A 12,497-nucleotide genomic window follows, 5' to 3' on the forward strand; every position below is an offset into this window, starting at 1 on the left:
AAGCAGTGGAGCTAGCGTCCCAGGGAGCATGGACCAAATGGGACCTACCCAAAAGGAAGATCACATGGGGAGATCTGTGGAGATTGGAGCCTCTCCGCATCTCGTTCCTGCTAAGACACACTGCCAACACCAACAAACTTGCACAAGTGGGGCTTGAGGGAGGACCCATTGTGCAAGCTGTGCGGGGAGAGGGGTACCATGGCGCACATCCTGTCGGGCTGTAAGACGGAACTCGCCCAAGGCGCCACGACAAGGTGCTCATGACACCCGATAACACTCTGGAGCAGGAGAGATGTAAAAAACGACAACCACAAGGGAAAACGATGCCATCTATTAAGTTTGTTCGAGAGAGACAAAAGCCACCAACCACATTAACAACAAGAAGTAACCTGCTACAAAAGGCCCAATCAGGGGAAATGAAGGTAGACCTGGGGGGAAGACTGCAATTCCCCACCACTGCCGGGCCGCCAATGGGAGGGTGTTGTGGTCCAGGGTCGAAATATCCGATGATCTTGGTTACCACCTGATGACATAAAGTCCTCTTGGCCAAGGCTACATTCACCAAAAGTGAGTGAAGGAGAAGCATCTTCGGATGTAATTATAATTACGGACTAAATTACCAGCTTCACTGAGAACAAGGATTGCCTCTGTCAAAATGAACGTGTTGCCTCGCCTTAACTTTGTTAGCATGATTCCGCTCCCTCCTCCAGCGGGATATTGGAAGAGAGTTGACTCCCTGCTACGAAAATAAATCTGGAATAGTGGGCATCCCAAAATTAAATTCTCCACCTTACAGCGCTCAAAGCAAGAGGGTGGGCTGGCCTTCCCAAATTTTATGAGGTACCATCAGGCCTTTCAGCTACGCCCACTTAAGACATGGCTTGATTGCTCCTCCCAGGTAGCCTGGATAGATGTAGAAGATGCACTAGTGCTTCCATACAAACTCGAAGGGATCTTATTTTCTGGACTACCTATCAACCAATGCATGTTACACTTTGGGCCTGTTATTACAAACTCTAAGAAATTTCAAGATGATTGAGAAGAGTCTGGGGGGGAATTGGAAATTGCATTTGAATACTCCACTGTGGGGGAACAAGAATATTATCTTAGGGAATAAGCCGTTTGAGTCAGCATCATGGTCCTCAAAGGGAGTTTATAATCTCAGAGATGTATTTGACCCAGGGGGTGTGCTGAACTTCCAGACATTGTGTTATCGTTTTAATCTGCCAACGACATCTCACTTTCTATACCTCCAACTACGGTCGGCTCTTCGCGCCTGTGGTGTGCGGAAGAACTCTAAGCTGCAGACACATCCTGTGGTAGACTGGCTATTCATAACGAACACTAGAAGTCTTGTATCAGTGGTGTATTCACGACTTCAAACACACACACAGAAGAAGCTACCCCTGCCCAAGGCATGGTCTAGAGACTTGGCTGTTGCGGAGGAGGACATACACTGGGAAAATGTCTGGGGGAACACATTTCATGCGTCCAAGAACCCCAACCACCAGTTGATTCACTATAAGTTGTGTCAGAAGGCCTATCTGACACGACTTTTGAGATTTCATATGAAGCTGTCAACCAACCCGAACTGTGACTTGTGCTCCTTAAACACCACCAGGAACATTTAAGCATATGGTATGGGACTGCCCAGAGGTTCATGGCTTTTGGAGGAAGGTAACAGTGACTTTATCTAATACAATTGACAAACCTGTACCCCTGGAGCCGACTCTCCTCTTGCTCAATGACGATTCACATTTAGGGCTGAATGAGAAACAACGCAAGGTTTGGCTGGCTGGCTTGATGGCTACCCAAAAACTGATAGTACAATGCTGGCTTCCCCCTCACAAACTGTATGCTAGAAAATGGCTTAAATACTTTCAGGATGTGGTCATGCTAGAACTGTCTACAGCACGGGTGAACAAAGCCAAAAGCTCTACACTGGAATCATGGAAGAGAGCCGCTTCGGCTGTAATGAGCCTGCTCAGTTCAGAATAAGGCACTTAGAAGAACTGTAAGACACTAGACCGAGAGGGGCGGGGGGAGAGGGGAGGGAGAGGAGATGCCGCCAGGGGGAGGGAGGGAGGGAGGGAGTAAGGGGTATGTAAAAAATGTTTGCATTTCTCAACCTTGTCATGTGAGATTATAATTTAATTAAAACAGTTGTTCACAAAAAAAAAAAAAAGTGTGTTGATGGACCGTACAAACATTCCGTTTTTGGTGCATTAAACAGAATCTGCCAGACTAGCAACAGTTAACTCAGAACAAAGACTGAAATCCGGGCAATAGGTATTTGTCACCAAAGAAATCAGACAAATTACACAAATCAGTAATAATACATTTGCTACCTTTGGACAGAGCTTGCCTAATTAGGACTTGATCCTTGCTCACAAAGTCAACCTGACTGGCTGCTGGTTGTTGCTTTTGCACTTTTTTACAGCAGACTCTGGAGTGGTAATGAGCTTCTCATGCAGCTCTCAGAAGGAAAGCTCAGTGCATCATAAGTAAAGACGTGCATTTGCAGTTCAAATTAAAATGCCATAGTCATGCTGATACTTTGATGAGATTACCAGTTTAATTACACAATCAGTACTTCTTTATCGCTTTATTTTTCACTGGCAATGCAGTTTTTTTTCTAATTGTTTAACATGGTCTGTGAGGTTTTCTTAAGAATCTGCAACTTCCCAAAACACTTAATATTTTATTCACGCCAACAGTGAACGTGACAACCTGTCAAGGAGCAAGAAACATTCATTTTCAGTGTACTGTTTAGTTTGAATAATGCTCTCAGATTTAATAGTACCTGAGACATGAATGTGAGCAACATTTTCGTGTCACAAAAAAAAAATTGTCAATGGCACAATCTGTATCAACTTTATGTAGCTCACTTTGGGGCTCTGAAACATCCTCCAACTTAACATATCGATAGGCTTTGCATGCTGACCAGAAATACACACACACACACACACACACACACACACACACACACACACACACACACACACACACACACACACACACACACACACACACACACACACACACACACACACACACACACACACACACACACACACACACACACACTTAGACTGAGAGCTTTAAAAGATGGATTTGTGATAATGAAGGATCTTTTAGATCCCTTAAGACTGAGCAAACAGAGCATGAAATGGGTAGAAGGGCTGTAAAACATTACTATTACCACTGAAATAATAAAAATAATAGCACCCTAGCTAGACTGTAGCAGTTCAGCCACTCAATCAGAAGAGGTTTTCTTTTCTCTAGCCATTCCTTTTTTTACGTTAGACATAAAAACTTATTTTTGAAAATATTTTCAGCCTGTATAAAAAACAACTCCCACAATCCCAGGAAAAAGAAAAGTAAGCCTGATGATACGGTACCTTGAAGACCTACCTTGAGCAGAATTATCTTGAAACACTTTCTGCGCAGCCTTTATTTTATTTGATATTACAACATTCCTTCAGTTAATTGAGGACTGCTGCTCAAAATTAGTGAACTGCAAAGATACAAACATACGTATACGGAGGTAAAAGACAACAGCAACTCACATTTGCCTGTATGATGACCAGGTATCTTGTAATCTCTTCGTAGTTGAGTCTTTCTCTGAGAACCACGGAGCCGAACAACGTCAGCGGGATGTCGAAGGTTCTGTTGGCTGTCTGCAATACACACATGAGCAAGCCAAACGTGGGTCACATGCAGGGGCAAGTGCTCATGTTTCATTTCATTAAAGTCAAAACCAGCTAAAACGTGTGGCAGAAATGTGAGGACATCACAGAAGTGCATAGAGGAGTTAACTGGATGATTTCAATATGGAAGGGATTACACTGAATAAGGTTTCATTAGCCCGGTCAGCCAGGGGTCGAGGACCCCTCCCACTCACTGCCATTTCCACCAGTACGGAACGTAATCAACCAATCATAGCGGGGCATGGGCGGGCTTTACGTGACAACTCATCTAAGAGCTGCAATTAAAAATAAGCAATATGAGCGCAGATTTAATAACACCTTGGGTCAACACGTTTCACAGGTGTCCCGGCTCCACTAAATGCCATCGTGTGTGTTTTTTCTTCAGTTTTGCCCTCTGGAAATCAAAGCTGGACCCAAAGAAACCAGACTCACAGTATCGATGAGGAATAGCATTAGGATGGTTGAGACTAATATATTTATCTGATGTAAGAAACACTAGAAGAAAGAAAAAAGAAAAAAAACCTTTTGCAAAACTTGCAAAAAAATTGCAATTAAAGGGATGGAGAGGATGTTGAGAAATGTGTCTCTGGATAAACATCATTAAATGATCTACATAAAGGCATCACACGGTTTATTGCATGGATATAGAAGAAGCTCCATCAGAACAAAGGTACATTAAAAAAAAAATACTCTGGCGCTTTAAAAGAAGACCTTTATTTCTCCAGCTCCCCTCAAAAAAATTAATAAAATAGAAACAGAAAAAAGACACCTTGTAAAAGTAAATGACTGACTTTGCTTTTATGTTTGTGAAATATATTTTTCCAAAAGTTCTTGTTTACAGTCTCGAAAATGATGATGTGACATGAGATTTGCATCATGCATTAGTGAGGGGAAGTGAGGGGAATAAATGACGTGGGTCTAAAGTGCACATACAGCGCACCGACACTTCATCCAGTCTCAATGTGCACGACAACATACGACACTTGAAGCGCTATTAATGATATTATGATACATTTTAACCAGTAAGCTGACTACGGTTGTATGTGTGCTGCTTTGTAACTGTGGTGAACCTTCGCAGAAATCATAAATCTTCAATATGACTGAATCACTGCATTTTCTCAAGGTTGCAGCACTGATGTTAAACTGGTGACCATAAGTTGATAACCTAGTTACACCAAGCTGTTCAGAGAGAGCAGCAGGCTGAGGTTATTACTCACTGGATCTTTCGGGTTGTACTGGATGGTGTACTCTATCTGCCCATTGGGACCATCATCGATATCGGCTGCACCGTTGTTCCCCAAGAAACCAGAGAAGATGGTTGTTCCCACTGGAGTCAGCTGAAAACACAGAAGAGACAAGCATTTCAGTAGCTTTGATGACAAACTCTGAAAATATGATGTCAAACTGTTTCAAACTGTGTAAATCCCAAACATTATTCAGACTCCTTTCTTCCAGACAGTGACATGCAAATTCTGCCAGCATGTGGGGCAGATGAAGAAAGAATACTAAGAAAAAAAAAAAATGCATAAATGAATGAAATATACTTTTATGCATCTGTGAGGGATGCTGATCTCCCCATGCTTTACAGAAAAAAAATGAAAATGCCGTTTTAAGTTTCTTGTGCCCAAATGGGAATTAAAAAAACAACATCAACTCACAACTGTTTGTGTTTCATTTATTTGTAGTTCAGCTGAGCGCACACATTCATCCTTTGACAGATTTTATTACACAAATCTGCATTTCAATCTCTCATTGATGTGGAATTAATGCAAAAATATACTAAAACTCACCCCTTCTGATAAAAGAAAACTGGGTGACCCAAATGCTCAAAGTTATAAATAATGTTTCGATGTCAAAACTGATTACGGCAACGATCAAAAAGGTGTAGGCAGAAGTCTGGGCTTATTACACCTACTATTTTCATGGAGCAGCATTAATGGGATTAATGAAAACAAACAACTAAATCCAGCATACAGGAAAACTTGTTTTACATCTGCTTTGAAGAACATTAGACTGATTTTGTCAAAAATAAAGCCCATGACAGATCTTTCAACAAAATGTGACTGAATCATCAGGCACATTTATCAAAAAAGCAAGCTTACAGAGGATAAAATACATTGAGTAACACACTCATCCATTCACACCTTTAAACTGTTCAAAAGCACAAACACTTTGAAACTACTGAGCCTCCACCAGAAGGAGGTTCACATATTTTAAGTTGTTGATGCACACAAATACACCTGTCTGGGTTGTAACAAAAAATTACATTGAGTGGGAATTTCTTATTGCTTCCTACTGATTTAAATCAGTATTTAATACATCTAGTAATTGGTTAATTTGTAATAATCTCTGATCATTCAAAGGTACATTTGGTTGAGATTGTACTTTTGTACATGTCAGAGTGGTGAGCTGTCAACGACAGACACTGTGTGACAAGTAAATCATTTCAATAAAGACTGGAGGAGTGGGGTATGAAAGCGTAGTTGTAAACCATTGTTCCATCGAAGCTCTAACTGATTCAGTTCAGAGGGAGGCTTTGTGTAATGATCTTATCTAACAGTTTTTTAATGGCGTTTGTCAAATTTCTGGCTTCTGTACTTAAATACTAAATTTTCAGAACAAAAGTGCATTCACACCCGCAGGTACAGCCACCTAGCCTTTGGTTCTGCATAATTAAATCAGTCATAGCAGTCAAAAGGTTAAGTGTATTTAATGGAATTTGAGTGATGAAAATAAAGTGCTGTTAAATTTTCAACCTCAGTGGTTGCAACCCTTTTTATAACATGGCCTTGGTGTTTAAGTGTCAGAGTCCTTGTAGTATTAGTTGTTTCATTAAACACCTTTCAAGTTGTGAATAATTGAAATACATAGCAGCTAGCACAATTATACAAGCAACTGTTGCAGTTATATTTATATTAAGTATAAGACCCGCTGTGTGTGATCTGAGACAAAACAATGTCAAAAAGGACCCAAGAGGCAATTACATAGCACATAACATATTTAGGTATAAAACAGAAGTAACTAAGTTTTCAAACCAGACTATTGCACTTATGCCACTTATCTGTTTAGCTACAATAACATCAGTGGCTACAGTAAAATTGTCTGGACTTAATTTTAAGGTCAAGGTCAAATTCATTTGTATAGCACATTTAAAAATAACAAAGTTGACCAAAGTGCTTGGCAATCAAATAACAATGAAACAGAAATCATCCTTTAAAAGCAGGGAAATATAATAAAAAGCATTTAAGAAACAATAACATCAAAATAGCAGTGCAGTCTCATAACTGCACTCTGTACTTTATGCAGTGCTTTTGTTTCCTTAAAACACTGTTTCATTCATTTTTTTCCCTAGTGTAATCATCCAGCGATTATAGAGTCCTTATATTCAATTAATTTCAACTTTGTTAACCCCTTCAATTGAGCCAGTATAAAGTCACTACAAAAGATAAGGTAGTAATAATATGTAGTGGTCTGTATTGCAGCAAAGTGTCAGACACTCCACTGTTTAATCAGTGTGTCATCAAGTGGATATGCAACTTATGCAATATTGTGCTTCTTACAATCAGCTAGAGGGTCTAGAACAGTCCCCAACACAAAGCCAGCCTTATTTACTAGTTTCTTAACTTCCTTTAAGTCACCAGTTATGAAGTTGCTGCCCCAACGGATGATTGGTGAAGAAGTTGCACTCTCCACTAAAAGCTTAGACATCATCATCAACATCATGTCGCAAAAACCAAATGGGCTAAATTTCTTCAAGGAATAATGTCTATTATTTGTCTCCTCAGATGGCCTTAGTGTTGCATTTCCAACCTGGAGTGTTATTCAGGTGAACACCCAGGTATCTGGAGTCATCCATCACCTCAACGTCTTCTCCCATGGTGGAAATAGTATTCGGCTTATTCCCGGTTCGACTAAGGTTCACTGTTCCCTTGTTTTTTTCGTTCAAACTTAGATAATTGTTCCTTTGCTGTACCATAAAGAGACCCATGAGTTCTCTGTACTCAGTCTCTGGTCCACCATAACACCTCACAAAAGCTAAGTCATCTAAGTATTTCTGGAGATGACAGGACTCTGAATTGTACTGGACGTCTGAGATTAAAAGAGCAACAACAACAGCAAAATAGAAAAATGGGAGTACAGTCCCCTGACAACTCGTCCAGAGACATCTCCTCAGTCTTACAGTCTTAAACTCCCCTGGCTAAGGCTCAGGCTTAAAACATACAGTATAATCCCACATATCTGGTAAAGCTGGGCATACACTGTGTGATATTTTAAATCGTTTGATTCAGCCCCATCTCACACTGCACGACTAGATCGCTGAGTTCAAAAGTTCACAGCCCACGATTTATGGTCTCACACTGTACGACCCGATGCTCTGATGCGACCCGTCTGCTCACACTATACGTTCATAATCCTCACGTCGGACTTCTGTTACTGGAACTGCAACGTCAAAAAGAAGTGGAAGAGGAGGAACCCCGAAGTGGGAGACACCAAAGATGCTCAGCGAAAACAAACGGGCTGTCTCGGCAATTTGTGCCATTCTGTGTGGCGATAAATAAAAAAAGAAAAGACGACGTCGTGTTTGGACAAGGAATTGGCTGGGCAGACTTGGGCAGTACGGTCTTTCAATCCTTCAGCGAGAACTGGAGGTAAGTTGCATTGGTTTAAAGTACTATATGTATATATATATATATATATATATATATATATATATATATATATATATATATATATATATATACACATATACATATATACGTATATTAGTATCTACTGTATATGTACGTTTTGGCACTTTTTCTGTCTTTTTTTTTATTGCGCATGCTCTCTGCGAAAGGATGAGTCCAATCGGGTCGTAGCTGCTTCAACTGTGATTCCTTCACGAGGAGCGACCAGGATTTCAAACACGTTTGATTTTCTTGCGAGCACACGATTTGTGATCGGGAGCTCGTCGTGAGGTGTTAATCTCTCGTCGTTACCCCGCGTTTACTGCACGAGGCACGACCAACGATTGGGTTGAAATCAGGCCCAATCCAAAAAATAGTCGCACGACTGGAAAATCGGTTCAAAACGAGCCGATAATCGCACAGTGTCTGCCCGGCTTAAGAGGAGGCCTTCAAGACTGTAGGGCTGTTACCATCTGGACCTACAGCTGTGTTTGGGTTACATTTTTACTCGAGATGTTACGATACCAATACCAGTATCAGAAATACTTGCGACACTGCCAGAAATAAGGGTATTGCTGCGTATTAATAAGGGCTATCTGAACCATGTATCTTGTTATTTTTAGGTTGGAAAATACTAGAAACTTGAAACCAGACTAAAAAAGGAAAAAAACGATGGGGAAACTGGACAGTTCATCGTCCTTCATGACCAGTCCCTGTTGGTTATTGGAAATGTTGAGTTTCAGTGTAAGCAACAAAAAAAAAAAGTGTAGTATGGTATTTAAAACAAAACAAAAATAAGACTGGTATTGGGACAGTACTTAGTCCCAGCCAAGAAAAAAACGGTTATCAGATCATCTCTAACGTCTACCGGTCAGAAGGGGAAGAAGTGGGCAATATTTCCTGCCCTAGGGCGAGATGATGATGAGGCTAAAGTATATGAGCTTATCATTTCCGTGGCAAAACGGTTCATTGTCTTGTCCAAGCACACTGCAACGTGTATATGGGGCTGGGAATCAAAATAACAAAAACGACAGCTTCATTTATCCACAGCATACAGCCAGCTGAACAGAGATACACATGTAAATATGATAGTGTAAAATTTTTGCTATTTTCCTAGTTTTAGCTAATGCTTTAGCAGCTAGAACATTATAGCTAACATTAGACAATAACATATCAAAATTAAAGCTGCAAGCAGCGATTAACGGGCCCCCGCGCGTGCAATTTCCACCAATAAAGGTCAAGGACTCAAAACCGAGTCCGATAACACCACCCATGACTCTTTATGTCAAACCATTCAAAAGTTATGGCAGAAAATAGGAACTATCAAATATGGACCAATCAGATGAAGGGGGGGGGGGGGGCACTTTTTGGCGTCTATCGTTGCCACGGTAACGCTTTTGACTGAGAAAAGTAATGTGCATCGTTGCAGGAGGGAGACGCACATTTTGATGTATAACACACCTGGGTGCATGTTACGGTTCGGGCGAAGAAACGGCCGAAGAAATGGCATAAATTGCGCCAAAATTACACGATTAATTCAAAATGGCCGACTTTCTGTTCGGTTTCGGCCATGGCGCCAAGAGACTTTTCTTTAAGTTGCGACATGATACAGGTGTGTACCGATTTTCTTGCATGTACGTCAAACCGTATTGTGGGGTTTGAGGCACCAAGTTTTCTAGGCGGCGCTGTTGAGCCATTAGGCCATGCCCATTAATACAAACCATTAAATATCAAATTTTTCGCCAGGCCTGGCTTGCGTGCAAAATTTGGTGACTTTTGCGGCATGTTTAGGGGGGCAAAAATGCCCTCATTTAGTCGGAAAAAGAGAGAGAACGAGAACGAGAACAATTCCTACAGATACAATAGGGCCTTCGCACTGTCAGTGCTCGGGCCCTAATAAAACAAATTGAACCAGTTATTTTAAAACGTGGAAGGAAACATTATAAAATCTGGAAAAAACAACTTCAACAGTCATCAGCCATCTGTTTGTGTAGGATTTCATACATAATATGTAATAAAGGTCCTAACATACACCACTAAAAAGTTCCATGATGCCCACAGCAATGCAGTGTACATAGTGCAAAGACTCTTTACAGTCACTATATTATTACTGACTCACTGAATTCCTGCAATATGAAATTTCCCTTCTGAGATTAATAAAGAATTATTGGACTGGATTGAAACTTAATTGGTATGAAGCACTGCCATTTGCAATGGATTGACGACCAGCCCAGGGTGAACCCCTGCCCATGCCAGCTAGGACATGTTCCATCATTTGTTTGTTTCATTGCAACACATTCATTTAATTAAAATGTATTTTAATTTATTTAATCTATCTAATATTTTATTTTTTTATCCAGCCATGTGTCTAAGGGTCTGTGGTCAGGTGTCAAAAAAGAAGTTTAATCTCCAGCCAGCACAAAAACAAACAAACAAACCCCCCCCAACGACATGATTTGTTACATCATTTCCCTCAACAGGGCTATCTCTGCCTGCCGCTGATCCAACTGTGGATCTCCACAATGTCTCATGCTGTCACTTTGCCACATTTGGATAATGAAACAACTCCTGGCTCAAGCGCTGCTGCCAACTCGTGAAATCAGCCATGGAGATCACCTTGAACTGGGAAACTTTCACTGAGAAGTCGTAAATTGTGTCCACATTGCCATTGTGCATGTACGCCAGTCTGCCTCACTTTCTTGAAATCAATGATTGTCAGCAGTAGAAAACCACATTAAGGTTGATGCAGATAAACCACAATAAATTCAATATTACATTTATTGAATAACAGTGTTGCAATTCTGGCAACAAATTAAGTGTATTACAGACTAACTGTCTGACTAATGAGAACGAATAAATAAATATGATCTTGCTATTATATTACCGTATAGCCCATATCTGAATTACTTTATTCACTTTTTTTAAGATTAATCCCTTTAAGCCAATTAAATTCAATCTGGCTTGGAACATCAAATACATAGCCTTTCTAAAATCCTCAACTAGCCCTTTTAGCGGGAATAGATATTAATTTAACAACAAAGAGGTTTAAGATGTAGCATCAGTGGTGAAGCAACGAGACAATCATAAATATATAGAGTGTGGCAGAGGAAAGAGAAGAGCTTGAGAAAAGGTGAAATAATGGAGGAGCTGGGAGTGGTGAGGGCTATTAAAAAAAAAACATAAGAGAAGTTCTGAGAGGAAAAAAATTGAAAGTGAGAGGACAGATTGAGTTAGACATGCTGTAGAAGAGTTTATAATGATATTGTCAGCTTCGTTCACCTAGGCCGGTGCTATATGGATTCTTGTCCAGCATAAATTTGAGACTCTTCCAGTTAAGAAAAAAAATTAAATCTCCAGGTTCATTATGACATTTATAAAGAGAATCTTCACTTTTATAATTTACAACTGAGGAATGCCAGGAAGTCCTACTTTTCTGACAGCATTACCAAAATAGTGCTCAGGCCTTATTTGCCACAGTTGACGGGCTTAACAAACCCTCCTGTTAGTTCTAACTACATTTCATTCCACCATGGCCTGCAATGACTTTGCCAAATTCTTCAGATTCCCAAATTCTTCAGCTTGTCTAAAATATTAGACAAACAGTTGGTAAATCAATAGCAGGTTCAGGATATGTACTGTGTCCACTGAAAACCGGTTCTGACCCCTATGACAGTTTCATTCCAGTAACAGTAAAGACCTGGAGGAGATCCATTAATTAATTATGATGTGTAATTAATGAATCTCTTTTTTAATATCCCCTAAAAATTGTTGAGAAAAGCCATCAACTTGAGGTGTTTTCCTTTAAATCTATTACATTATTGTGGCAGATCAAAAGATTGATATAAAACAAAAAAGTGGCTTCATAAAGTTTTTTTTTTTTTTTTTAACAGACTTGAACAGATGTTGTCCTAGCCACTTACATTCTGCTGTATTTGAACCCAGTCCAAGGGGGTGCCTACCTAAGGGGGGGTTATTGCTTTATTCCTTCGGCAATCTCCAAATAATTCGAAAATAATAATAAAACTAAATATCTGGTCCATATAATAATATTTATAATAATAAAATACAGACCCATCAGTGACAGTGCTGCAAATAAGCACATCAAAAATTACATTAAAGT

General features: G+C 40.1%; 1 protein-coding gene across 1 annotated transcript in view; it reads right to left on the reverse strand.

The window, feature by feature from the left end:
- Positions 1-12,497, reverse strand: part of LOC133419473 (protocadherin-15-like) — a 447,680-nt gene that overhangs the window by 274,881 nt on the left and 160,302 nt on the right. Inside the window, exons 7-8 of the mRNA XM_061708668.1 lie at positions 4,928-5,047; positions 3,570-3,680 (exon numbers count right to left, since the gene is read on the reverse strand). Coding sequence (XP_061564652.1) covers positions 3,570-3,680; positions 4,928-5,047 — 231 coding nt within the window. The remainder of the gene's footprint in view (positions 1-3,569; positions 3,681-4,927; positions 5,048-12,497) is intronic.

This window comes from Cololabis saira, chromosome 19, assembly GCF_033807715.1.
Source record: "Cololabis saira isolate AMF1-May2022 chromosome 19, fColSai1.1, whole genome shotgun sequence".
NCBI classification, from domain to species: domain Eukaryota; kingdom Metazoa; phylum Chordata; class Actinopteri; order Beloniformes; family Belonidae; genus Cololabis; species Cololabis saira.